The sequence below is a fragment of the Nyctereutes procyonoides genome, unplaced genomic scaffold, assembly GCF_905146905.1.
Source record: "Nyctereutes procyonoides isolate TBG_1078 unplaced genomic scaffold, NYPRO_anot_genome, whole genome shotgun sequence".
Lineage (NCBI taxonomy): Eukaryota > Metazoa > Chordata > Mammalia > Carnivora > Canidae > Nyctereutes > Nyctereutes procyonoides.
Window position 1 is genome coordinate 2,470,428 of NW_026575153.1, and position 25,013 is coordinate 2,495,440.

Sequence of the window (25,013 nt, forward strand, 5' to 3'; positions counted from 1 at the left end):
GCTTTATATCCTGTTGAACTATTATCAGTAGGGAAAAGCAATATTTAGGAGCACCTGCAGTGTGCTTGGAGTGGGGCCTTCACATACTCATCTCATTTGTTCCTCCTAGAGCCCTATGAGATGGGTGTTTTTATCCCATTTCAGGGGGGAAAATGGTGCTCAGACTGTGTACTTCCATAGAAGTGAGAAAGTGAAAACCATGGAATGTGAGCCAAGTTGATCTGAATCCCAGTGCTGGGTTGAGTTCTCTTGGCACAAGCGCAACTGGCTAAACACAGCCAATCACATGACAACTCCTGAGTCCCCGGGGAACTAAGATGCAAGCCTTTCTAGGCGCTCTGTGCCCAAACAATTCTGGGTTTCCTCTTCCCTGATCCAGTCTCCAACAGATCTCCTCGCAACTTAACTTTTTACCCTGCCTTCCAAGATTCACACTCCCTGAAGAGATCACCTAACACTTCCCCTCACCCTTGGCAGAGGGCTTTCTCTTGACACCGTTTCCAGGGCAACAGCATAGCCTCAGTCCTCCATACCCACACACTTCACAGCTGGGAGGAGAGTCGGGGTCTTTCTCCTACCGTCCTGCTGCTTCCAGACCGCTGGCCTTGCGTGAAACCCACTGCTTTGCGTTTTGGCCCATCGGGCCTGCTGGGCCCCAGTCTCTACTCTGCCCTCACAGACTGCCCCATTTCCCCCGCAGCCCTAGAGAACTTGGCCGTGCCATGTTCCTTTCTTTAGGATCCCACCCTCCTTGGGACCTCCAGGATCCACAAAGATGGATCCGCAGCCCTGACTTCTGTGTTCCTCTTCCATTACGGATAATCTCATCCATTACCGAAATCCTCCCTCCTGGGATCACACCCTCCCACCTGTCCTGAGCCTCCCTGCTCCACCCCCACCTCCAAAGCATGATGCGGGCTACAGCCCCCTTCTCAGTCAACCCCAGCAGGGCTCTTTGTGCTTAGACCCAATTTCTTTCAACCCACCAGCTGCCTTCACTTCAATCCCTACCCGACTCTGGGCTATGTCAGCCATCTCCCAGATGATGGTGAGCTGTGTTTTGCATGATCCATTGCTGCACAGGCCTGAAAACCCTCAACCCTGAATGAATCCATCTGGGACGGTCTTGATGCCTACATTTTGGGAGCTGACAGAAAGGTGGCCCTATGACTTTGTACTAAGAGCTAATCTTTAGGAGCAGCGGAGTGCTGACTTCATGCGGGATGGATGGATTATTTCGTCTTCAGAGGCTTTCCATGCCTCAGATGTTGACATTATTCTCACCATCTAGGGATATAAATGGAGTCTTTGAGAGGCGTACATTGGCCTACTGTCACATAACTGAGGGGATGAGAGAGGCTCCACACAGGCCATACTCATGGCCACACAGTTGGTCTCATCAGCAAACCAGGCCCTCGGCACCACCCACAACCCTCTGTCTCCCTTCTCTCAGACCACTGACTTCCCTGCCTTTCCTCTCACTCTCAAGACAGCTGTGCCTCCTAACTACGGCGAAATGAGAAGCCACCAGGCTATTTCTCGTGCTCTCCCACCACCAAACATACAAACTTACCTGTACCGCTCCCTTTCATGGCTGCCTTCCTGCCGGTTACAAATGGGAGATTTTCAACGGCGGGGAAAAAGGCGCTACTATAAGATAACAGACATGTTCTTTCCAGGGGGAGAAAGAAACCATTTTATTTCGGGGAATGTTAAAACAAAGCCATATACAATTTGTAACAAATACAATTGTTTGTTCCCTAGTCCTGAATAATTACAGTATATACAAATTCAATAAGGCACTGGTTCCCCAAAAGAACACAAATGAATCTTCTTTTGAAATAGACAGACCAAAAAAAAAAATCCCTTATATATTGCCAACTTTTCTCCAAAAAAATATGGCATTGTTTTTTTGTTTTGTTTTACAAGAGGAATCATAATTGCTAAATTAAATCACTTCTGATACCACTTCTTTCATTCCCACTGCTATGTGACTGGGTTTTCTATGGAGATACAACTCCAGGACTATTCAAGTTTAAAAATTAGGCTCCTTTCAGTGCCTTTTCGCTCACAAACAGAAGAACCAGAACAGAGCAACAACATAAAACACCGTCACTTCGAATGAATATGCATGACTCTTAGGAGCATGAAATTCTGTCATTCTTCAGTATTTCCTATACCGGACCACACAACAATCGAAATGTGTCGAAGGGTTCCCTGTAAATAAAATCTCGGCATGTTTTCTAAGAAGCTTTATGTTTTAAGAGTAAAAAGAACGGTCACGAGTGACCTCTGAACGGTGCTGTGTGGGAGGTCAGAGGCCTGTCTCCTCACACACAAGGTTCATAGCACTGTCACTTGTGACTTAACCAACTACACACTTTCATAAATAAATATTATGTTTCATTTAGTACTTTATCATCCATAATAGTTTATCTCTAATCCACATAATGGAGTTGTGCCAGACCCCAAACTGAACATAATATTTATATATACATATATACTTATATAATATATACACACATACATAAACTATAGACCTGAACATCTTAGCAGACACAACTTGTATTAGCTGACGACTGATATTCTCGGATTCCCTTGAACGGGAGGGAGTGATTAGGAGAAAATCTTAAGTCTTGGAAATAGTCCTGAAAGGAAGCCATTGACTGACTACATTAACTTCCAGGTTCCCCCTAATCCTATTGAAAGACAAAACAAAAAATTAAAATTCACTTCTGAGCTACTAAAAATTTAAAAACCGACAAGGATTATTTGGAAGTGAGTAGGTCGTATCTTTTAAAAGCAGTTTAGTATTCCTTATGTAAGGAGGATTTGGGTAAAATACAGAGAAAACTCTACTCATAAATAAATTTCTACCTCATTGAAAGACTAATAACTAGGTGGATCTTTTTTAATATCTCAAGAATGATTTCTAAATGTTCATGGTAAATCAGATTGAGAATTAGAAAGTAAGCTATAGATTTTTCCAAAACAACTAAAAATATAGAAGAAATTTGGACACTAATTTCTTCCCATTCTTCCTTCATTGGAACCAACACCTCTCTAAAACTCTAGCTTATTTTCAAATCATCACCTCCCCACAAGATATTCTGATTTGAAGTTATCTCTACATAAAAATGTACTAAAAAGAACACAAATTTTTATCAAAGTGGTAAGCAAGCCCAACCTCTCTTAAATTTAGGGAAAACCAAGGAACACAAACACGTTCCCACTTAACTGGTGTCTAAGTTTACTCATTTGTTTGTAGATTATCTAATTAGAGGCACTGAAACTTCTGTCCATGGCTCAGGTGATTATCACACGTGGTTCTACACACATATTCCCTGCTAAGCTATCACAGAGAATACCATTGGACACAAGGGAAAGGAACGTTTGTTTACACTGCTTTTCAGGTGATTTGATTACGGGTATATTTGGAAACACCTGTTTTTGATCTTTGAAAAACAGAAATTTTGTTCCTTTTCAAGGGTTAAGAAAAATCTGCAGTGTTCTGATTACAGGTATATTTGAAAACAGCTGTTTTTGATCTTTGAAAAACAGATATTTTGTTCCTTTTTCAAGGGTTGAGAAAAAATCTTTCTTTGTTACAAACAAAAAATAGAGCTATGAAGCACTAGGAAGTAAATGCTTAGAATGGACAACATCGGTTCTCCTTCTGTTCTCCCAAACCGTGCACACAGCTCACAGCCATTCTGTGCTCTAAGATGTTTTCAGGATGAACAAGTCACCAGCTGCAAGCCTCCTTCAGAAATAAGGAGAATATTTTCTCATTTTTCAGCTGTCGTATTTTCAAAACCCCTTCATCCTTCAGGCACCAAGTGGTGCAAATGTGTTATAAAACACCGCCCCCTGGAGTATTCTGGAAGGAACGTCGTTTTTAAAAAGACCAAGGAGAAGTAATTCCCAATTCTTTCTAAACACTACAGAATTACTAAGAAACAGAAGAAATAAAGTAAGGAAATATAATGAATACAGTTGAGAGGGGTGTGCACAATCTTGAGCTTTATGTTCCTGTTGCTAAGGAATATTGGCTCTGTCAATGATTTGACTCACGTTTCTCAAAGTTAAAACCCCACAGAATTGGATAGGTGAGGAGATGTTTTGCACAAGTGCCACAGAGAAGAAAAAAATAAATAAATTAAAAAGTGAACTGAACATCACGAGAATAAACTAAATTGAGTCAGCACTCCTCTAAGATGTGAAATTATCATTTAAGATGTACATGCTCCATCCATATCTATTTTAGAATAATAAATCACAGCAGCCATAAGATTTTGTGGCCTCCACTAGCTCCTTCTGCTGTCCCACCTGGAGGTTATACTTATATTTTCAAATTAAAATTTAGTTAAATTAACCTGGCATGCTTTCTCTCCTCTTCACTCAGACACAAAAGAGACAGACAATTACCAGAAGAAACTGTCCTTATCTATACAAAATAAGGTATGCCTACCTTCTCCTCAGTGCTTCTGAGACTGGCTCTTCTGTATATATAAGAAACAGGCCATTTGCACCCCTAACTTCATCCTCTATCCTATTGCCATTTTTCTTACGACACAGGAGCAAATGATCTCTATTTTAAAGGGCCTTGTTTTCAACACAACTGATGGCAATTTTATTTACTATTGATCCTTTCATTTGAGAGATCAAAAACATGCATGGGTCAATTCTCCGCACATAAAAACACCTTTGTCTGTGTTTAATGAAAAGGAAAGAATTTCACCATGACAGAAATGCCTTAAAAGAATCAGAAACACAAAGTGGTTCTGAAGAATACCATCGACACTTACTACTTCTAACAGAGCCACATAAAACCTTCATTTGTTCCATATCGCCTGAAGCTACAAAAGGTTACCTGAAGGAATCCCAAAATGTGATCCCAAACAGGTGGTATTTGTACCCAGGTGCATTCACATTGCTGTGGCGGCCCCTAAATGCAGGGCTGGCCAAAGTGGTCTGGGGAGGCAGAAGCGGGGAGACTCTCAGATGAGTTCCACTCTGTGTGCTCCAACTTCACAGACTGTCTTTTGGTTTGCAGAGTGCAACAAAATTTTGCTAATGGAAAAAGATATTTTAAAATTTACCTTCCAGCAGAATTTCTGGAAAGAACTTTTGTTGTCATCATTTAAACTATAATAGTATAAACCTTAAAACATCTACATTATTTGTTCTATTTTGGCAAAATTAAAGTATCTTTTGGAAAAAAAAAAAAGGCAATCCCAAAATACAGGGCTTTCTTAGAAAGCAACATGCATCATATATCACGAACAAGTTACCCAAGCGTTTCCTCCCTCCTACAGACAGACACGATGAGAACGTGTCTCTGGAAACTTCTCTTTGTCCAAGCTGCTCCCTGAGAGGTGAGGCTGAACCCACTAGGAAGCAGGATGGTATTCAAGGCTTATACTGTGGATGCTTCTGGAACATCTTTTGCTCTGCCCACAAACAGGAGAGTATCTACTGGCTTTCTCCAGAGATGCGTGTTTCTTCCCCTCACATTAGAGTTTAATGTCCTGGGACTCGGACATCTTGGCTAGTGTTTTCTTAACACGCAGGGCTGTCAGTCTTGATGCAGGATTGTGAGCCCAGCATTCCATCATGAGTTTTCCCATCTGCCTCAGACACTGTGGGAAGGGAATGGAAAACAGAGTTACACTAGAGAAATGGATTATCTACACGGTTGCTGCTGGAGATACATGGCTGCTAGCATGGGATCTCTGAAGTTCGAATATATTTTTAAAAGAGACTCCTAAAACCATGCAGATAAAATTCCATAAAAATTCTTTTTTAATGCAAATCCTAAATGACTAAAACAGATTTTCATGTCTTCCTTATGACAGTAGCAAGCAGGTGGCTTTTGCTGATTGCAGAAGAGTGTCTTTGAAGTCGGTATTAAACAAATACAAAAATACCCAGGGAGTCTGTATTCCACTCCACACTCCTACATTGTTTATAACATTTGATAAGCTTAAATCTTTTATCTAATTCCATACTATTCAAACAAACATGGTTATTCCTAAATCACAGCTGTCTTCTACAATAATAGCATCGCACCGTACCATTTAACAAGATTAATGACCTGTGCACAGCCTCGCTAAAACTTTCTCCTGTGTTCTCCTGTGCTACATCAATTATTGGTCTTCCTGTGGAAGAGCACAATTTCACTTCATTAGAAATCCTCAGTGAAGGGATTCTGAGTAATACCAATGCCCATAACCACCTTCAAAATAATAGAATTCCAGCATCTCACAAAGTTTTCTGCATAGCTCATTGGAAAACATATGCATTATTTAGCATTTTAGTTAACGAGACACAAAACCAATGAACCAAAGGTTATTTTTAAATGCATTTAACATTAAAGAATTAGCTTATCAACGGTGCTCTTTCCACTTGTTTGCATTGGCTCTGGCACATGTTTGATGAGGTGGGTTTTGGGGGGTTTGTTTTTTTATCCTGGGACGCTTCAAATTCATTTCTGAATGTCCCAGCATGCCAGAGCCCTCCAGGACTTGATGAGTTTGCAAGGTTGGAGGATGGACGGGCAGGATGCGGAGGTGGAGATGAGACAAGAAAGGTAAGCCCCCCGCCCCAACTCATTTCTTCCTTCTGAGCAGCCCCTTTTCAGTTTAGGTTTCACCCCTGTACCCTTAGAGCCAGGCTGAATATGGATTTCTTCAAAGCACATCCCATCATCCCTATTCACAAAGATCCATGGCACAGTCAGGCAGCTCAACTATACCTCTCTCCCTTCTATGTAAAGAAAACTGGATTCTGCAGATGCCTATCTTTTCTCTCATCGAGATGAGAGAATGTTGGATGCTGGTCTGTCATGGAGAAAATTCACGATGCTTTAAAGACACACACAGAGAAATAATATCCTTTATGCAAACGTCAGGACATCACAAATAAATGAAACAGTGTTACCTATTGTACAGGCTAAGTGGTAACCCACCCAGTATACTTTAGAAGTAGCAAACTCAAATTGGAAAAAAGGAAGAGACAAATTAACATATTACACTTAGCACCATATCAACGACTGCAGGGAAGCTCCATTACCACCACCATCAAAACAAAGGAGGAGGATTACTGTAATGAATATCTGGAATCTTGGCAAAGAGCGTAAAGTCTGTTTAGAAATTGGCCATAGCCACATGGTTAGGTCAAAGCTTACCTCATCACTACTCCATCGGTTGGGGAACGAGGGACGTAGCTTTTTGATGCAAACGATCTCTCTCATGTCCTCATAAGAAGGATCACTGGGAACTAGGTCATGATAGGGAAGCTGGTATTCTTCGACTATACCTGAAAATAGGGGTTGTTTTTAAATTATTATTACTATCGATATTTTCTGTGAGGTGGAAATAAAAGTCTAATACACAAACTATTCTCAAAGAAAAGTTCTATCAGTACTCAAGCTCAGGCTAAGAAATGCAAAATAAAGTCTTGAAAAAAAAATGTGCCCAAATGTCACTTAATCTAATTAAAAATATAAATAGAAAACCTGATGAAACATATTATTACAGGTTTTCAAACCTTTTTTTCTAATTTCCCAAAGCTAAGTAAAACAAGTATCTCAAATTTATTTCCAATTTTATAAAACGTGTTGTATGCCAAATTAAAAAAAAAATCTACATTAAATCTCAATGCAAATTTGGCAGACACATCCCAAACTCATACTGCATAATATGTGACTGTTTCTATTACTGCAATATGAGATTATGAATCTCATAATAAATTTGGCAGTGTATCCTACTTGAACAAAATGTGAGATTTACATTTTTTCCTGCTTAATCATAAGAATGCATCTTTCCACATTTAAAATTTTAAAAATTTTACACACCTAAAAATATTAACTATGATTTTTTTAGGTGCAAGAGCTGTCTGACTTTTACCATTTTCTTCATTAAATTTTCTGTATTTCACCAAACTTTCTACAAATAATACATTATTATTAGAAAAATAGGTTTTTTAAAAAAAGATTTTATTTATTTAATCATGAGAGACACAGAGAGGCAGAGACACAGGCAGGGGGAGAAGCAGGTTCCATGCAGGGACCCCGATGTGGGACTCGATCCCGGGACCCCAGGTCACACCCTGAGCCGAAGGCAGACGCTCAACAGCTAAACCACACAGGCATCCCCCCCGCCCCCCCAAAAATAGGTATTGTTGAAAGAAAGGTTAAGAGATACAAGTCTATGTCATCTTAGGAAAATGGCCCTTATCATGACAAACTCCATCTCATTTTCCCTAGTATCTATTCTACCTTATTCCTTTTGTCCTTTGGAAAAGTAGCCTGCTTAGATCTTCTTTGCAACCCTATCTGATTTATTCCTCACAATAATTATAAGCTGCATCTGTCCTAATAGAATGCCACTCTGAACAATCTCTCTGGAGCAGGTTTCTTCCCTATCCAAAATCATCTATTATAGAAATGTTATTGCTTCTTATCTGAACAAGATGATACTACCAAGTTGGCAGATTTTATCCAGCGCATCATTAAATTTGCTGGGGTTTACTCTGACAAAATCTGGAGTCTGTATTACACCCTTTCTTGCAAACTCAATCCCATATATAAAGGACCAGAAGGCTGAAAAGTTTCTTCAGACCATTCCCACTCACCATTGTTCTCTCATGAGACCACAGGGCATAATTATATGTATCTACGTTAATAGTTCCTTCCATTGTGTACCGATTCTATAGGAGATACTAAAGGCACAGGGCCTAACCCATGGGGGATGCTCACTTCATTTGAGTTCTTCCTCCCTTTCTAATTCTTAAGACAACAGCTCTGGAGACACCTGGAGAGCAAGGACTATGTCTAATTTATTCCTCTCATATTTTCCTCAGTGCCTACTGTTGGTGCCATTACCTGGCTAAATTGATATATCATGGGGGGGTGGGTGTATACATTACAACAGACACAGAGCCAATCACATAAAGTTCTGAATTAATCAAAATCTATCATTAAACTATAGACCTTACTTCTTTCTCCTTATTATGCATTAAGTTATCAAAATTCCCATAGTGGCTGCCATTTAATTTTTGTCTGAAACCTCAGGAATCCTTTTTTCTTTTTTCTTCAAAGTTTAGAAGATCTACATCCAGATGTAACTACTTCATCCAAAAGTACCTAGACTAGAAAGACAAACCCAAAACTTCCAACATCTTCATAAAGGAATGTGTTGGAGAATAGAATTTTGTGTGTTTTGTCTTTCTGGAAAGAGAAACCAAACTTGCTTGTTAGGAGCCTGGTGCATACCAGGCAAGGCGGTAAGTATGCTGTACAACTTATCTTACTAAATTCTTATAAACATGTTTCTGAGACAGCATTATTATCCATGTTATCCAGATGAGAAAACCTTGTTCTGAGGAATTCACTCACTTGTCCAAGGCCATACAGTTGGTATGGGGCAGAGCTGGGACTCTAACATCTCTGACAAACACATACCAATCTCATAAGGAGATAAGGCAACACCTTAGTACCTCTCAAATCCTGTGTGTGTGTGTGTGTGTGTGTCTGTGTGTGTGTGTGTGTGTGTCTGAGGTTGGCTTGCTTTTGAGCGAAGAATAATTTCTCCTGTATTCTGACCTGCAGGCTTCCAAATATAGGTATCTTGTGGCCCTATTTGCTTTAGATGTTCGGGAAAACATAATTAGAAAAGTAATCTTGCACTCCACCACTCCTTCAACTGCTATACACTTATCATGAGTGTAAGTGAGCATATTATTCAAAACTAGGCTCATTCCCTCTTGACAAAACATGAATCAAGGCACAATTAGTTAATTTATATCTTGGTTAGCTCTTTTCTTCTTCACAGATGATGGAAGATTTATTCGCTATCTGGTTAGGAAACATTTCTCATGTTAACTTTCCTTTTGGAGTTCTCTCACTTTAGAGGAAATGTGTTCTATTTTAAATTAAGCTTAGAATAGGCTCAGAGTTCCCCAAGTGATTAGAAGGCATTGTGTCATTGCAGCATGATCTGAGTATAAATTCCTGTTGATTAACTGTCTCTCCTCCCTATATAAGTATGAATCTAAATATAAGTTAAGCCTCTACCAACCAAAATGAAAATTTTAAGAGCTAAGATATACTGAATGCTATTTATGTACCAGGAAGTTTTAATTCCCTTTAATCCACCTCTTCTTAAGAATTAGAACAAAGCTGAGTAACTTGTCAGAGGTTCATGGATAATAAATGGCAGGTCCAAGAATGCAGTCGCTAAGCTTTCAGAACCTTGGGCAAGCTCAATATTTCACAAAAGTGAGTTTAAACTGGCCATTATAAACAGCAGCAGCAGCAGTGTGGGTTCTAGCCAAGCACAGCCATGAGTATAACCATAAACAGGATACTTGACGCTGAAGGCCTAAGATTCAGCTTCTCACCTAAAAACTGTTGGAATCTATTTAAAGACAGATGATGCAGCAGTAAACAAATACTATGAGCAATAATAATGCCTCTGAATATTTAATATCTTCTGATGTAGTCTTACTAGGAAATCCTTGTTTGCAAGAAAATTATCATGACCAGTGGTAATATTCTTGATGCTTTCATTTCCTTTTGAAAAAAAAAAAAAAAACCTGATGTTTTCAAACTACTTGTGAAGAAGAAATACAGAAAGTCAAGTGGAGCACAGGGTAAAGAATGGGTATCTCACCCCACAATTCTGGCTCTATCTTAATCTGCAGAGAGGAAGCCACAGTGAGTGGGGCATCAGAGCTGGGGATAGGGCCCAGCAGGTTGGTGAGAAGCAGCCAGAAGGAAGCAAAGATAATTCTAAGTTGTTAAATACTGTTTCCTGGGAGGACTGTGGTTGCATCAACAGAAATAAGGTAGAAAATAAAAGAAAATCTGATGTTGTGGACACTGATTTCTGATCAGGAAGCAAGGATCTGTAGTAGATCCCACAGTATCATGGTTACTTACCTCCGGATACACATCTCCTAGCGACCTCCCAGAGGATGAGTCCAAAACTATACATGTCGGCCATAATGTAAGACTGAAAGTGATTTCTGTTTAAGCTCTCATCCAACACTTCCGGAGGCATATAGCGTTTGGTGCCAACTCGGGTGTTGGGTGGTATGTCAACTTCATTTGTATCACTGCGGAAAAAGCAAAGCACTATAGGCAATGAAAAGGTTCAACACACGACAAATCGAAGTGATTTCCGAGCCAGGGTTTTAGGTAAAGGGAGGAAGGGATATTTTTTCAGGGAATAACATCTCCCTGCAAAATATCTCTTGCCAACAGTTACATTACGTATGCACGGGTAAAAAACCCAGGGAAGAGGGCAAAGTGACTCTGCAACATACAAGGCTGCATTGACACTGGATCAACCGTAAACTCTAAATCATTGCTAGGTACCTATTAAATGTCTATGAAACACCTTCTTCCCCTTCACATTTCAATAGCTTGGCTCTTAAAACTGGCATGAGGATATGCCAAGGTGGTTTGTTTGAGATGGTATTTTTTAAATCAAGTGTTGCAGGTTTTTTTTTTTTTTTTTTTTTTTGATGTACGAGCAAGTTCAAACAATGGGGGGAAAAGAGGGCCAACAAAGAGAGGAAAATGTTTTATTTCAATAAGTAGGATCTATAACAAAGCTTTCTCTGAGCACCATTTATTTCATCCACCACATAACATGTATTATTTAATAAGAGGACAAAGGGAATAACTGAAAATAATCCCAGCAGCTACATGAAAGTTTCAGAACATGATCCATTTATTATTCTCCATCTCCTGGGAGAATGTCCGTGACAGGAGGGCCTCAATGTGCAGTGTGGCCCCTGGGGAGCCATGCCTCTGCACAGGCAGCTGCAACCAGAGATCTGCCCAGAGATGCTGATGTAGTGGAGCTACTGTCGCTTAATAGGTTGACAATTAAACAAGATGCTGTGTGTAAAATTGCTGCCAGCACAACGTGGAGCCTCTATTGGAGGTTTCACTAGAACTACCACAAGAGAAGCTAGTGGTACTAAAAAGAGCAGTAAGTCCCAGTTTTGATGAAGAAACTATCAAACAGAAAAGGGACAAAAAGTCATTATTAACCAAAGTTTGTGGGGAACTATGGAAGAACCTCGCTAGCTCCTGATTCCCAAGAATTTTTTTTCTTTGCATCACACTCCCTGGACTCTCAAGCATTTACACATTATTTCCCCTCAACGAAGAAGGGAAAATATATCAGACAGCACATTTATCAGGCTGTGTCACAGACAATACCAAACTTTCCTAAACACTACTGGCTTTTGAACAGAATCTCTGTGTTTGATCTTATTGCCTCAATTTCTAGTTTCTGAAGCATAAAAGATGTAGTGTCACTTGGGAAAATTTAAAGGATGGCAAGCTGTCTCTCTGCAGATCTTTAAACTGCTAACATTTACTAAAAGATGGAACGCTTCATTCTTAGAACCATTTTAAATTCATTTGCAGCTAAAACCCTCAATCTAGAGCCACTGCAACAGATGGGACACCAGTATTCTTATTAGGCCCCTCAGGATCCTCCAGGACCAACTACTCTGAAGAAGTCTGTTTTATTTATTTATTAATTTATTTATTTTTACTAAAACTTAAAAGTATAAATTTCTAAAAATGAAAATAAATTGATAAATAAGCCTTAATCTGTAAATGTAGGCCTAATGTTCTGGGCTCTGAGAGGCTCATTTTCTAGAAAAATGTGAATTCGTAGTATTTACCAGTACAATACAATAGAAAAATGTCATTTGCATACCTAAATAGTAAATGATAAGGGAAGAAAGTGAGCCAAGAGGCAGCTTAATGATAAAATGGAAACTATCAGGTTTAAAAGATGCCAGAAAAATTCCACTTTTCATTATAATGACACTTCTTCTGTGAGCAGAGTAAGGTATTTCATGTGTTATTATTTACAGCTGAAGCGTTAGAAAAAGACAACGGTAGGCCTGGGTAGAGAATTCTGGGTTCCATGCCAAGAAACAAACACGGGGCTTGCAAATGGAAAAGAAACTGGTAGAGGACCTAAGTTATATTCCAGAACATGGACTGGGAAAGGAAACCAAGTATAGTCTCAGCATGCGGCCTCAAGAGTGTATTTAGGCCAAAGATATACTCTGATCACACCTGATAAAGATTTTAGGTGATTCTGTCCCATTCTTATTCTTAGCTCGTTTGTGCTTTATTTGGATTTAGAAGGTCAGGTAGGGTTAATAAAATGTGTGACATGGAAACATCTGTTGGAAACAGAAATGTAATTGTTACCTGAAGGCAAAATTCAGATTTGTGATGGCCAAACTAGATAGAGTTCATCTCTAAACTCTCATTCCCTCAAACACTGGACAAACATACAATCAAGAATTTAGTTGGTCTATCACATTCCCCCCAAAGTAGTTCCTTATATAGGCCATGGAAATTTGGTACCGCTATCCCTCCTCTACCTTCCTCTCCTCACCCTCAGTGTTTCCCTAGTAGTATGTGAATAAATATCCTCCCCCCAGAGGATCTGAATAAATATGTCTTCCCACCAAAAGTGTAAACTCCTTGAGCCCTGAATATCTGCTATGATCATTTGTTACAGGCCTGAGTAGTGCCATCCCAATCCATCTCACATGGTAAGTAAATAAAATAATTTATGTGAAAGAAAGAAAAGATCTGTTTACAGCAAACTTTGCTATGAATGTGTGGAGGAGAAATACAAAAATCTCTGTTGCATACAGACCATAAAATGAGATATTACCAGTATCTAAGAGGTTAAATAGAATTTTGTTAAGCAAATTAATTGTGTAAAAGATTGCTATTACCCTAATGGCAAATGCCTCCAGCACTACATTTAGATGACAAATGCTAATTATAAGTACTTCATATCTGATACTAGAAAGGGTAAGATTCGCCAAGACATATGGCTCATTCCATCTCCTCTTCTCTCAGGAGTGTTTCTATACTGGAAAGTAATTAAACTGCATTTCTCTCTCAGGTTTTCAGTAACATTATCTTACCTGTTTCCAAATTAGGACAGAGAAAAACTGAGCCTGTTAATCTCCAAGAGCAAAAATAGAAGCCGGAGATACTGAACACTGGGGCACCGAGAATAAAGGAAGAAAAAAGAGGCTGTAAGTAGAGCCCGATGGTGCAGAGCATGTAAGAATAGGGTATAAAGTCACCAAAGGAAAGGGTCAAGGAGGAAGAAGAAGGCAGGAAAGGTCAGGGCGCCTTCAGCTTTCCCTTGCTTTCTTTTCCATGAAGGGACCAGAGAATAAGAAACAAGGTTTATAAGACCAAGTTTGCACAAGGAGGGCAGAGTCAGAAAATGAACTCCAAATGCACAAAATAACCCTCTCTGCTGTAGTGGCTACACAAACATGCAATCAAACCATAAAATCACATAGAGCAAAGATAAATATCAACTTCAGGATGCTGGTTACTTCTGGGAGGGATAAAGGGGAATAAAATAGGGAGGAGAAGGCAAAAGGCTATCCTCAACATCATATTTCTTCAACAACAACAAAAAGACCAGATAAAAATAAAGCAAATTGTTAACTTTGCTCACATTATAACTGTTACATGAGTGCCTTATTATCTTTTGTACTTTTATGTATATATATTTTAATTAAAAATGTTATTATATAGAAGAACCCAGCAGGAACAGGAACAAGAAAAATGCACATTTCAAAGGCTAAGGGATAGATTGGTGGCATAAGGCTCTAAGAGCAAGAGACATCTAAAGAAAGTGGGCAAAATTATAGAGAAGATGGGTTTCTACCAAGGAGAACTGAAAACACATCAAAAACATGGGTGGCACACTGACCATAGAGAAAACATATCTCTCTCATTCCCTCCCTTGGATAAGGGTTGGAAATATTGGATGCAAAGGGCTCAAGACTGAAAAACTGTATTTAGCAAATTCCGGGGGTAGTATTTTTACCTACTTATACTTATATAATTAATACTTCCACTAGATCTGATACGGCTTTTGTCCCTGTTAATGAGAGTTCTGTGAGTTACTGTGAGTAATGTGAGTGTGATAAAGACATCAGTAGAATTAGAAAAACATAAATATATAATTTGAACAAAATAAACTAAATTAAGGGATGTCAGTCAAATTCCTCCCCAGGAGAAAAAAAAATGTTTTAGATTCTTACATTAATGGGTATTTTTCTTTATAAACTTTAGGGACAGTGGGCTGGGACAGGATTAAATAAAAATACCTATAATTTTCTGAGTCAAAAAAAAAAAAGCAGTAATTTGGGAGATTGGGGGTAAGGGGACAAGTCAATTGGGAAATAAAAAGGGTTTTCCCTTCTGGCCTAGGGCCATGACAAGATGTTAAGCTCCTGCAGGAAACAAAAATCAGGAAAATGTGCTGGTAGCATGAATTTTATGACTGCATCTACCTGAGTAAAGCCCTCTTCAACCTTGTGTTACCGGTGTTTGGGGAAGAAAAGAATCAACAACTATACCACGTGGGAAGAGGTACATCATCATATATTGAAGACATGAGGCAGAGAGGAAAACAGCTCTTTAGGATTCCCTGATATGCAGTCAGTGACACTGAGTTCCCTACTGTGTTAAGTAGGATTAGGGGTGATAAAGTAATTTTATTTGAATCTCAAAATGCAGAGTGCCCTCAGCGATGATTACATAAGGAGACATGCAAACAAACCTCATATTTCTGACCCAAGTCACTCAGATGACAATGGGATGATAAAGAAAATGCCAGCAGGGTGGCATGAGATCTACAGCAATGGACAAAGGGCCTTCAAGTGGATACCCACCCGTTAGTGGCTCTTCTCATCAAACAGGAACACAAAGTGAGTGAGAGGCCTCAAGGCGACTGCTTTAGGTGGGCCGGGGGGGGGGGGGTGGAAGCAGCGAAGAAGCCAGATGTCACGCGTGAGACAATGACAGCCGGAGAAGAGAAGGGGAGAAGGAAATGAACCGATACAAGACTGAAGGATCAGGACCTGCTGGGAGAGCAGTTTCATCCCTGGTGCGGCTTAGACCCTGGGCCCGCGGTGAGCAGCTTCATTGGCCCTGCTGTCCTGAGACACTCCGGGGGGCTTCCTGCAGTGTCCCCCGGGGCCTGGCCCCGGGGCCGAGGGGCACTGTGCATCTCAGGAGGTAAGGTGGCCAACAGAGGGACCACGAGCTCTTAGAATACAGGAAGGCTGGAGGCAGAGCCTCGGGCAGGAGCCGCAGAGGCTCCAGAAGGGAGCTGGGCAAGAGCAGGAGAGGCGGCAGCAGGCGGGCCTGGCGCTGGGCCCTGAGGCACCGACCTCGGGCGCAGAGGACTTTCATCTTGGTGGCCGAGGAGAACAAAGCGCATTTTAAAAAACAGACTACTCGCCTTGACTTTGTTTGGAGCTACATTTGCTCACGCTACCTAGACCTCGAACTACTAAGGCATAGCAGGGATTCTTTCCCGAAGTATGAGGTAAAGGAAGAAGCCCCGGGCTCAGCAGGGTGCCTGCGCACCGTCCCAGCAGCGGGGGGCTGCGGGAGAGCCGAGGCCCGGGAGCTCCCTGCAGCGGGCGGCCACGGCGCGGAGCCCCGGAGCTCGCGTGGTGGCCTCCGTGGTGGCCTCCGTGGCGGTGTGCGGCTCAGACAGAGCCGGAGGGGGAGAGCAGGAGAGGGGAGAGAAAAAGGCAACAGAGAAGGAGGAGAAGCAAACATCGGTCACCTTTAATAATCGAAAGAGCTTTTTAAAAAAAACAGGAACGGAATTTTATTTTTTTAAGATTTATTTTTATTTTATTTATGACACAGAGACACAGGCAGAGGGAGAAGCAGGCTCCATGCAGGGAGCCCGATGTGGGATTCGATCCCAGGACTCCAGGATCAGGCCCTGGGCTGAAGGCGGCGCTAAACCGCTGAGCCACCCGGGCTGCCCAAGAACGGAATTTTAAAGAACAATGAAAGAAGGGAGGGGGACAGAAGACAAGAGAAGGAAGCCACTGGTTTGCCACTGGTTTGCCACTGTTTGCCACTGGTTTGCCCCTGGCTTGCTCCAAGCTCGCAACTGATCTCTGGCATCAACTCCCCGTGACACCTACCAGAGACTACTGAACCTCCTCCTGGGGGGACGAGAGCAACCCCGGAAGGCCGTCAGGAGCCTCCAGAAGGGCTGCGCACATGCCCCGGCGTTTCCCGGAGCAGCTGCGAAGTAGCTGTGGAGCTGATCTGCTGCGCTTGACTGGGCCCAGTCAGATGCTGACCAATGGGGAGCGTTCTCTGATGCACTTTCCGAAGGACTCGATGCTTCTCTGATTTCTGGGAAACAGACCCCTCCAACTAAAGAAGGTGCATTTGGCTGCAGAAATCCTGACTGAAGGTAGCTGACCCTGTCACCAATTCGCTTACTTCTCAGGGTCATAGTGAGCTTTAGACATATTGCTATTTTAAAAAATACCATTAAGTACACCCATGGGCAGCAGGGCTAGTTGTAAAGGTCTGAGAAAGCCGCTGGGGAAACGTGGTGCCCTCTGGGCTGCGCCACCCTACGGCCTCTGCATCTGGACAACCTGACAATCATCAGCTGGGAGATCTGGGCTACAGATCAGTGTCCGTTGTCATTTCTCTACTTAAAATGTAATACCTAAGAAGCCCTAAACCACGGCTTCATTCCCCCTAAGAAAATATATGATTCTGATGCTCAAGAACCAGAGAAGTTGCTTGATTTTCCAAAGTAAAAAGTGAAAAGATCTGTAAGTTTTCCTTTAAGGCATTTCACGTGTCACTGATTTCTCCTCCTGAAAGAGATTTGGGGTTATGGTGCTGTCTGCCGCGACATCACCTGGATTCAATCTCTGATGGGCAGGAAATACACCAGCACTTACATCACTTTTGAGAGAGTGTATGAAAAAATGAATATGGGATAAAAAAAAACTCATATGAGGAGAAAATCTCTGAAGTGTAGTCCACTCTCTCTGTGGCTCTCAACTTCCCTGGGAACCTCCCAGAAATTACTTAAAAGCCTGAGAGAACACTTACCGTGTAGAGACCAAGGTAGAGATTCAATTCTCACAGGAAGTCCACTTATGAAGTCTGAGAACTCCACACTGGGTTAGTTCTGACCCCACTTGTAATATGATCTCTAACTATCTCTGTGTGTGCACATGCCCCCAAATAGGAAAATCAGGAAAAGAGTGAAAACCAAAGAAACATAAAAAGCAAGGTTTAAAAGTCAGGCTCAAATATTGAGAAGAGCAAAGTTCCTTTGAAACACAGAAAATAAAATGTGAAAAGGGCCTCTGAAATTATCAAAGGCAACCTCCATCTAATGGAAGGAAATGAGGCCCAGAATACTAAGTGGCCCCACAGCTACTCTTTAGCCATTTGAGATTTGTGCCTCCACCAGCCACGGTTTCATATCGGAACCAGTATCCTCAAGCTTTCCTCTCTTGATGAATGAGTCAATATATTCCAAATAGATCTTTGAGTTGTCCCTTAAAAATTCCCCTCCACTTGCTAGAATCAGGGTTTGCGTGAAATCTGAGAGGTTGTTTAGTTCATTCTCCTTATATTGAGCAGAGCTGAGTTTCAGAAATACAACATTGACTTTCTTATTTTTTTAAGGTCTATAAAGAAGAAGTTCTCAATTACTTTGATACTGCCAAGAGGTATTGATTTGAAACAATGTTGAAACACCTATAATGGATCATTTGCTATGTCATGTCAAATGGGAAATTAATTAATCTGGAAGGGATCCTGCTCTCAGGATGCCCAATGATGAGGAGGCATGAGGAGGCTTGCACTAAATACCTGTATCAGGCAGATAAGGGCCAGGAAATCACTACCGGAGTCGAGAAGATGGTATTATTCCTAGCTGGGGGATGGGCTAAGGAACTTAAAGGCAGCTTTGAGACTAGAATAGGGTACACGGGAAAGCAAGGGCATTCCAAACTAGAGACTGTGCGATCAACTACAAGATGGTAGCAAACAAGGAGTACATATGGAGAAAACACAGGTACTTCAGTTTTGTGAAAGAAAGCATACAAGTTGGAGGGCTTACAGGATATAAGACCGGGAAGGTGGATTTAATCCAGAGTGTGTGGGACCTCTGGAGCTAAGAAAAGATGCTTTTTTTTTTTTTCATCCTGTAGTTCACAGAGAATCATTCATCTGTCCATTACACAAAATTTTGGAGCAACGCCTAAGTAATGGGCACCAAGGAAAGGCATGAGGGATGTAAATTTGCAAAACAAAAACATGGTATCTACCTTCATGGAAGCTCAGTCTTAATTAGGAATAACAGATAAGTAGTCACTGATTACTGCATGAGAGTGTGAAAAATGTGTCATGACGGTATGCACCAGGTCACATGGGAGGGCTGAAGGCTAACTGAAAGTCAGACTTGGAAGGGGACAGTAAGAGGTATTCCAAAGGAATAATCTGTGGAGATAAGCAGTAATTACCTCAACAGAAGAGATGCTGGGTGTTCAGGTAAAGTTAAAAGCATGTTAAAAACACCTCAAGAGGGGCGCCTGGGTGGCTCAATTGGTTAAGCATCTGACTTTGGCTCAGGTCATGATCCCAGGGTTCTGAGATGGAGCCTGGCTTTGGGCTCCCTGCTCAGCAGGGAGTCTGCTTCTCCCTCTCCTTCTACCCCTCCCCCTTGCTCATGCGTTCGCCCGCGCACGCTCTCTCTAATAAATAAATAAAATCTTTAAAAATGACTTCAAGGTGTGAGAAAGTATAAAGTGTTTAGAATATAAACTACATTTGAACCCAAAGCCATAGGAAACTATGAAATTATTATGCTATCCAAAAGTAATGTTTCAAGAAGATAAATCTGGCAGCAGCATGTAGAAAAAAAAATTAAGAAAGACAAAGAGCAAGTAAATATAAAAGAGCAAGTAAGGGATCCCTGGGTGGCGCAGCGGTTTGGTGCCTGCTTTTGGCCCAGGGCGCGATCCTGGAGACCCGGGGTCGAATCCCACGTCGGGCTCCCAGTGCATGGAGCCTGCTTCTCCCTCTGCCTGTGTCTCTGCCTCTCTCTCTCTCTCTCTCTCTCTCTCTCTCTCTCTCTGTGTGTGACTATCATAAATAAATAAAAATAAAAATAAATTATTAAAAAAAAAGAGCAAGTAAGTATATCCAAAATGCTTTACTCCAGAATCTAGGAAAACAGTAGAGGACTCAAACTGGACCCAGTTCAAACGGGAATGTCACTATCACAGAGACAGAATTCATTCAACTGAGCAAACCAAAAACTGAAGGAACAAAAGAAATGTCAGGCTCCTCACATTTTAGAATGGATGGACCAAAACTGGGAACTAGAAAGAAAAAGCAGACACAGCAGGAAATCCAGCAGTGGGGAAATATGTGAGAGGTACACAGAGAACAGAACCCACAGAGAAAGAAAGTGAACCTGGAATAAAGGGACATCAAGGAAACAGCAGGAAGAAAGGCCTGTGCCCTGTGGGCAGTAGAATGACAATAAGAAAGGCTTCTGGTGACAAAGACCAATGGTATCCCTCAAAAAAGAAGCTCAGGAGAGAAGGGAGCAGAAGACACAACATCACAAGATAATTATGAATTACGTGATCCATTGTGAAAGAGGATTACTCTTCCTAACTCTCAAGAAATTTCACAGGGGAAGATACAAGAGAGGCTGATAATTTGAGAAGCATCATGGGAATGTTTTTTTCTTTTTTTTTGTAGAGGAGACTTGGAAAAGGTTGCAGAATTCAGAAAAGAGAAAGGATTTATTCATCTTATTGGCAGGAGGTTCTTATTTCTAACTCAAATCTACAGTCCAAAGCATTTGATTTTAAAGATGAGAACATCTAAATTTACCATCTTCTAAACGGTGGATACCTTCCTATATTTGGGACCTATTATTAAATCACACCTCGTCTTCACTTCTGGGTAAAATTATCAAACTGTTAGTTCTTTCTCATGAGTTTTGTTTCCCAAACGTTTAATCATCTCCATGGCTTTTCCTTTGTGCTGTTCTCCACTTTCTATCAAGTCTTCTTTGGGGGGTAGGGTGGCGGGGGGGAATCCACAAGAGGATCCAACAACTTAATAAAGGCTAAGCCTAGACTGAGTTTTTTAAAAGGTAGTTAGTTATATGACAATCCCTCTACTCCAGTAGTAGCAAACTCATTTTGTTTTGTCTTCAAAGCAAAGGAATCGTTTCTTCTAATTAAGTCATCTGCAAGATAAAACAGGGCCGCTCTGATTAGAGGGAAGGTGGGCAAAATAGAGTCCCACCTACTGGGCATTCCTCCTCCGCTTGTGGCAGAAACCACTGTCTTGTGACACGTGCTAGTGTCAGTAACCAGGTGTTATATTCACTGTGTAAGTCACAGTATAGTAGTGCTGAACGCTGAGTGTGCTCTGTTTGTTAGTTTCTAACCTTTCTCACAGAATATGTATGCAAATTATCTTTTTTTTTTACATCATATAAAAAAGCATGGTCTTTATCACTACATAACATGTAGATCTTTGCTAAGACTTGTTCCTACTTAACAAACGCTATGCAGACTGCTGACCAAATCATCCCAGACACGAGGCAAACCTAATGCAAACTCCATCTGGAAGCCAGGTCACCAATGAGCAGAGAAATAACAGGACACAAATACATGTTTCTTCAAATAAATGTTCCTTCTTTTTCCCTCCCAAGAAATACCAAAATTAATAAAACTCCTCCTCTACTAAATACCTTAAAAGCACTGTATCCCAGAATGTACAATCTATAAAAAGTGACAGAAAAGGATCATAAAAAGTATATTTATTCATTTTGATACTAACCTAATAAATTTAACAGCCAGGCCCAGGTCAGCTATACAACAAGTTCCATTTTTCTTCACCAGGATGTTCTTACTTTTCAGATCTCGGTGGGCAATTGCTGGTTTGCCTTGGGTGCTAAAGATTTCTGTGTGTAAATGACATAAGCCACTGACAGAAGAATAGGCTAACTTCAGCATCGATTTTGTATCTAGGGTGGTGGACTTCAGATAATCATAGAGGGAACCATTTTCATGATAGTCTGTGATTAGGTACAACTGGGTCCATGACCCTGTCCCTTTGATATCTGCAGCAATGAACCCTAAAAGGAAGAAAAGACAAAAAGGTTTGAAGCCAGGTATGCTCGGAATACTATCAAGAATAATTCATATTCCCAAATATCATTCTTTGCCATACGTATCTTTGTTTACCATTTCACTCAGCTTTATGATTATGCCTATGACAGCATTAGATTATTAAAACCAATCAGAGGCAATAAAAACAGTAGAGGTAGAGAAACATTAGGAGTCTGTACCTGAAAACATGATCCCTCTCTAGTTAGTAGTTGATATGTAAGTTATTTTTAAAGTAACGGTAAATAGCTCACAGCATTGTAGTTACACATAAGACACTGTTTACAAAGCAGGGTCTTGAGTCGGGGCACAGGCTGTTTCCACTTGAATGATCCAGCTACATCACTGCTAACTTGAGAAAATTTTTTAAAAACTCAATTCTCAATATATACACTCGGAATATATATAAACCCTGCAGATAAAACTTCTAGAACTTTTCACAACATTTAAACGCGTGCTCCTTCAAATCCCTAAGAAACCATAAGAAATGCTGGTGTTAAACATTTGCATTTCCTGTCCCTGAAGAAAAAAAATGTTTTGAGAGTATTCCATTTCCAGCCCACTACTCATTCACAGAAGTGCTAGTCATTCCTCCTGTGAGGCCTCCCATTAGAAACCTGTGACGTTCCTGGGCTCTGGCCAAGGAGAAAACGTCTATATATTTCATAACAGGTCCAGACAGATGAGTTAATAGGCAGATGTGAACAGAAATGAGGGGAGTGCGAGGGAACCCTGAACACTGCCATACCGACTCACCCAGAATGTTTTCATGCCTCATCAACACTGTCTGATATATTTCTGTCTCTCGGAACCAGCTGGCTTCCTCTGTGGTGAAGAACACTTTCACAGCTACCTTTTCGCCACGCCACTTCCCCATCCAAACTTCCCCATAGCGACCTTTTCCAATCTGTTTCACCATCTGAATCTGCTTAGCTATAGTCCTTTGGACCTGTTAAATCCCAAAACACACTGTTAGTGTATTCACAGCACTACAGATTTGTTTAATCTTTTTTTTTTTCTTCCTCCAGAGAAGAGCCAGTTACTGCATGCAAAATATATTTAGCCGATAGTTTTTCTTTATATAGACAAGTTATTGGCGTTTGGGTATTCATTTATGCTGTCCCTTTTAAATGGATTGGAGACTGATTGTGGGTTCTGAAGGTCTGAATTATTGCTTCCACACTGAATATTTCGTTCTACCTATTATCATTTTCACAAAGGAAAAAAAAAAAAAAAACAACCCTGAAGGGGTTCACAGTAATTGGCAGAATAGAATACTTTTCACTTCTACCACTGCAATGGAATACTGGCCACTCGGATGGGACTCGTCCACTGTATATTTGATTGTGGATAAAATACAATGAAACCAAATCGTAGTGCATTGCTGGACAGGCAAAGAAATAAAGGAAGTCTCCAAGTCCGAAGGGGAGGATGGAGGGAGGAGGGCGGGGAGAGGAAGGGAGGGAAGAGCTGGGACCAGAGCAGGGAACAGTAAGCATTAGGCACACACAAAAGCCAGGCTGTCCTCTGGTGAGGATGAACACCAGCGCTGGGATCCGGAATCTAAACCTTGACCTCTTTAAAAGTTAAGAAACCGAATGTAGGCTTCAGCATGAAGCTGGGACCACTGAAAGACACTAAATTTGCCCAAGGTTGGTAGCACACCATGGCTCCCAGCAAAAACAAGTACAAAGTACAAATCCTCTCCTGAGAAAATCATTTGCAGAATACTTTTCATTTCACCACTGCAGCCAGCACCTAGATTTGGAGGAACTCTTGCCGCCACGCAACTTGATCATGGTAAAATACAAGAAAGAAAAAACTGTAATGAATGATTGGCCTCAAAAAGAAATACAGGAAAATTCTCCAAGGCAAGGAGGGAAGGGGCAGGCAGGAAATGGAGGGGCAGCAGGAAGGCAGAGAGGCAAGGAAGATCCCACAGAATAAATCCCTTAAACCAAAAGGAAACAGCCTTTATAAATGAGAGTAAGAAAGACAACCTGAGTAGATTGAACCCCTTCAGATTACAGATGCTAGAATTGTCAGAGAATGACAAGAGACATTATATGAAATGTGTAAAGAAATAGAAGATACAATGAAAAGAAAAAAGCGGCAAGAAATTGTTGAAAATTACACTATGTAGTGGAACAGGTACTTGTCACAGTCAAAAATGTACAATGGACAGGTAGTGGAAAAACAGCAGATTGGATCTGGAGAGAAAGTTCAGCTGGAAGAGCGCTCTGAAGAATGAGAGAGAGAGCAGCAGAACAAAGGGAGAGAAAATAGCGGAGGTGTGGCCTATGGGTTTTGATCTGCGGCTCATCTGCACTCACACTAAAAAATCTGAAGGACTGCATGACTGAAATGGCTAAATATTGATGAAAGTGACATCATTTGGGAGGCACATATAAAGAACCTAGCATAGAACAAGAGTTCTGATTGGAAAATTGGAATGTCCTCCTCATAGACATACGCTTTGCATCAAATAAAGTTGAAGTCTTTCTTTCTGTTTTTACACTTGTAAGGACCATCATAATACCAAGTCCACCAGATAACCCCCAATAATTTCATCCCAAGGTGAGCTGATCAGCAACCCTTAGGTCCCCTTTGCCATGTAAAATAGCAGATTCTGGGGATTACGGCATTTTGGAGGGCCATTATTATGCCTACCTCAGAGGTCTACCAGCTAGGGTGGATTCTATGTTTGCATAATGGATGATTTTATTAATTCAAGAGGTAATGCTCACCATTGCCAGAACCATTAACAGCACCAATATCAGACAGAAGCTTTTTCGTAAAAGATAAAATCTTTTCTTTTTTAATGTTATTTTCTAAAAGGATTGAAAAATCAAAGCATTGCTGACATGCAATTAAGCCACTCAGTCTGAAGGAAATAAGGAACAACTTAGGAGTCAAACAAAATATACTGAGCATACAAA

At 41.0% G+C, this 25,013-nt stretch overlaps 1 protein-coding gene across 1 annotated transcript in view; it reads right to left on the reverse strand.

The window, feature by feature from the left end:
- Positions 1–1,673: 1,673 nt before the first annotated feature.
- Positions 1,674–25,013, reverse strand: part of BMPR1B (bone morphogenetic protein receptor type 1B) — a 396,528-nt gene continuing 373,188 nt past the window's right edge. The window contains exons 8-12 of the mRNA XM_055313276.1: positions 22,831–23,023; positions 21,746–22,043; positions 10,946–11,121; positions 7,190–7,320; positions 1,674–5,642 (exon numbers count right to left, since the gene is read on the reverse strand). Coding sequence (XP_055169251.1) covers positions 5,517–5,642; positions 7,190–7,320; positions 10,946–11,121; positions 21,746–22,043; positions 22,831–23,023 — 924 coding nt within the window. The 3' untranslated portion in view covers positions 1,674–5,516. The remainder of the gene's footprint in view (positions 5,643–7,189; positions 7,321–10,945; positions 11,122–21,745; positions 22,044–22,830; positions 23,024–25,013) is intronic.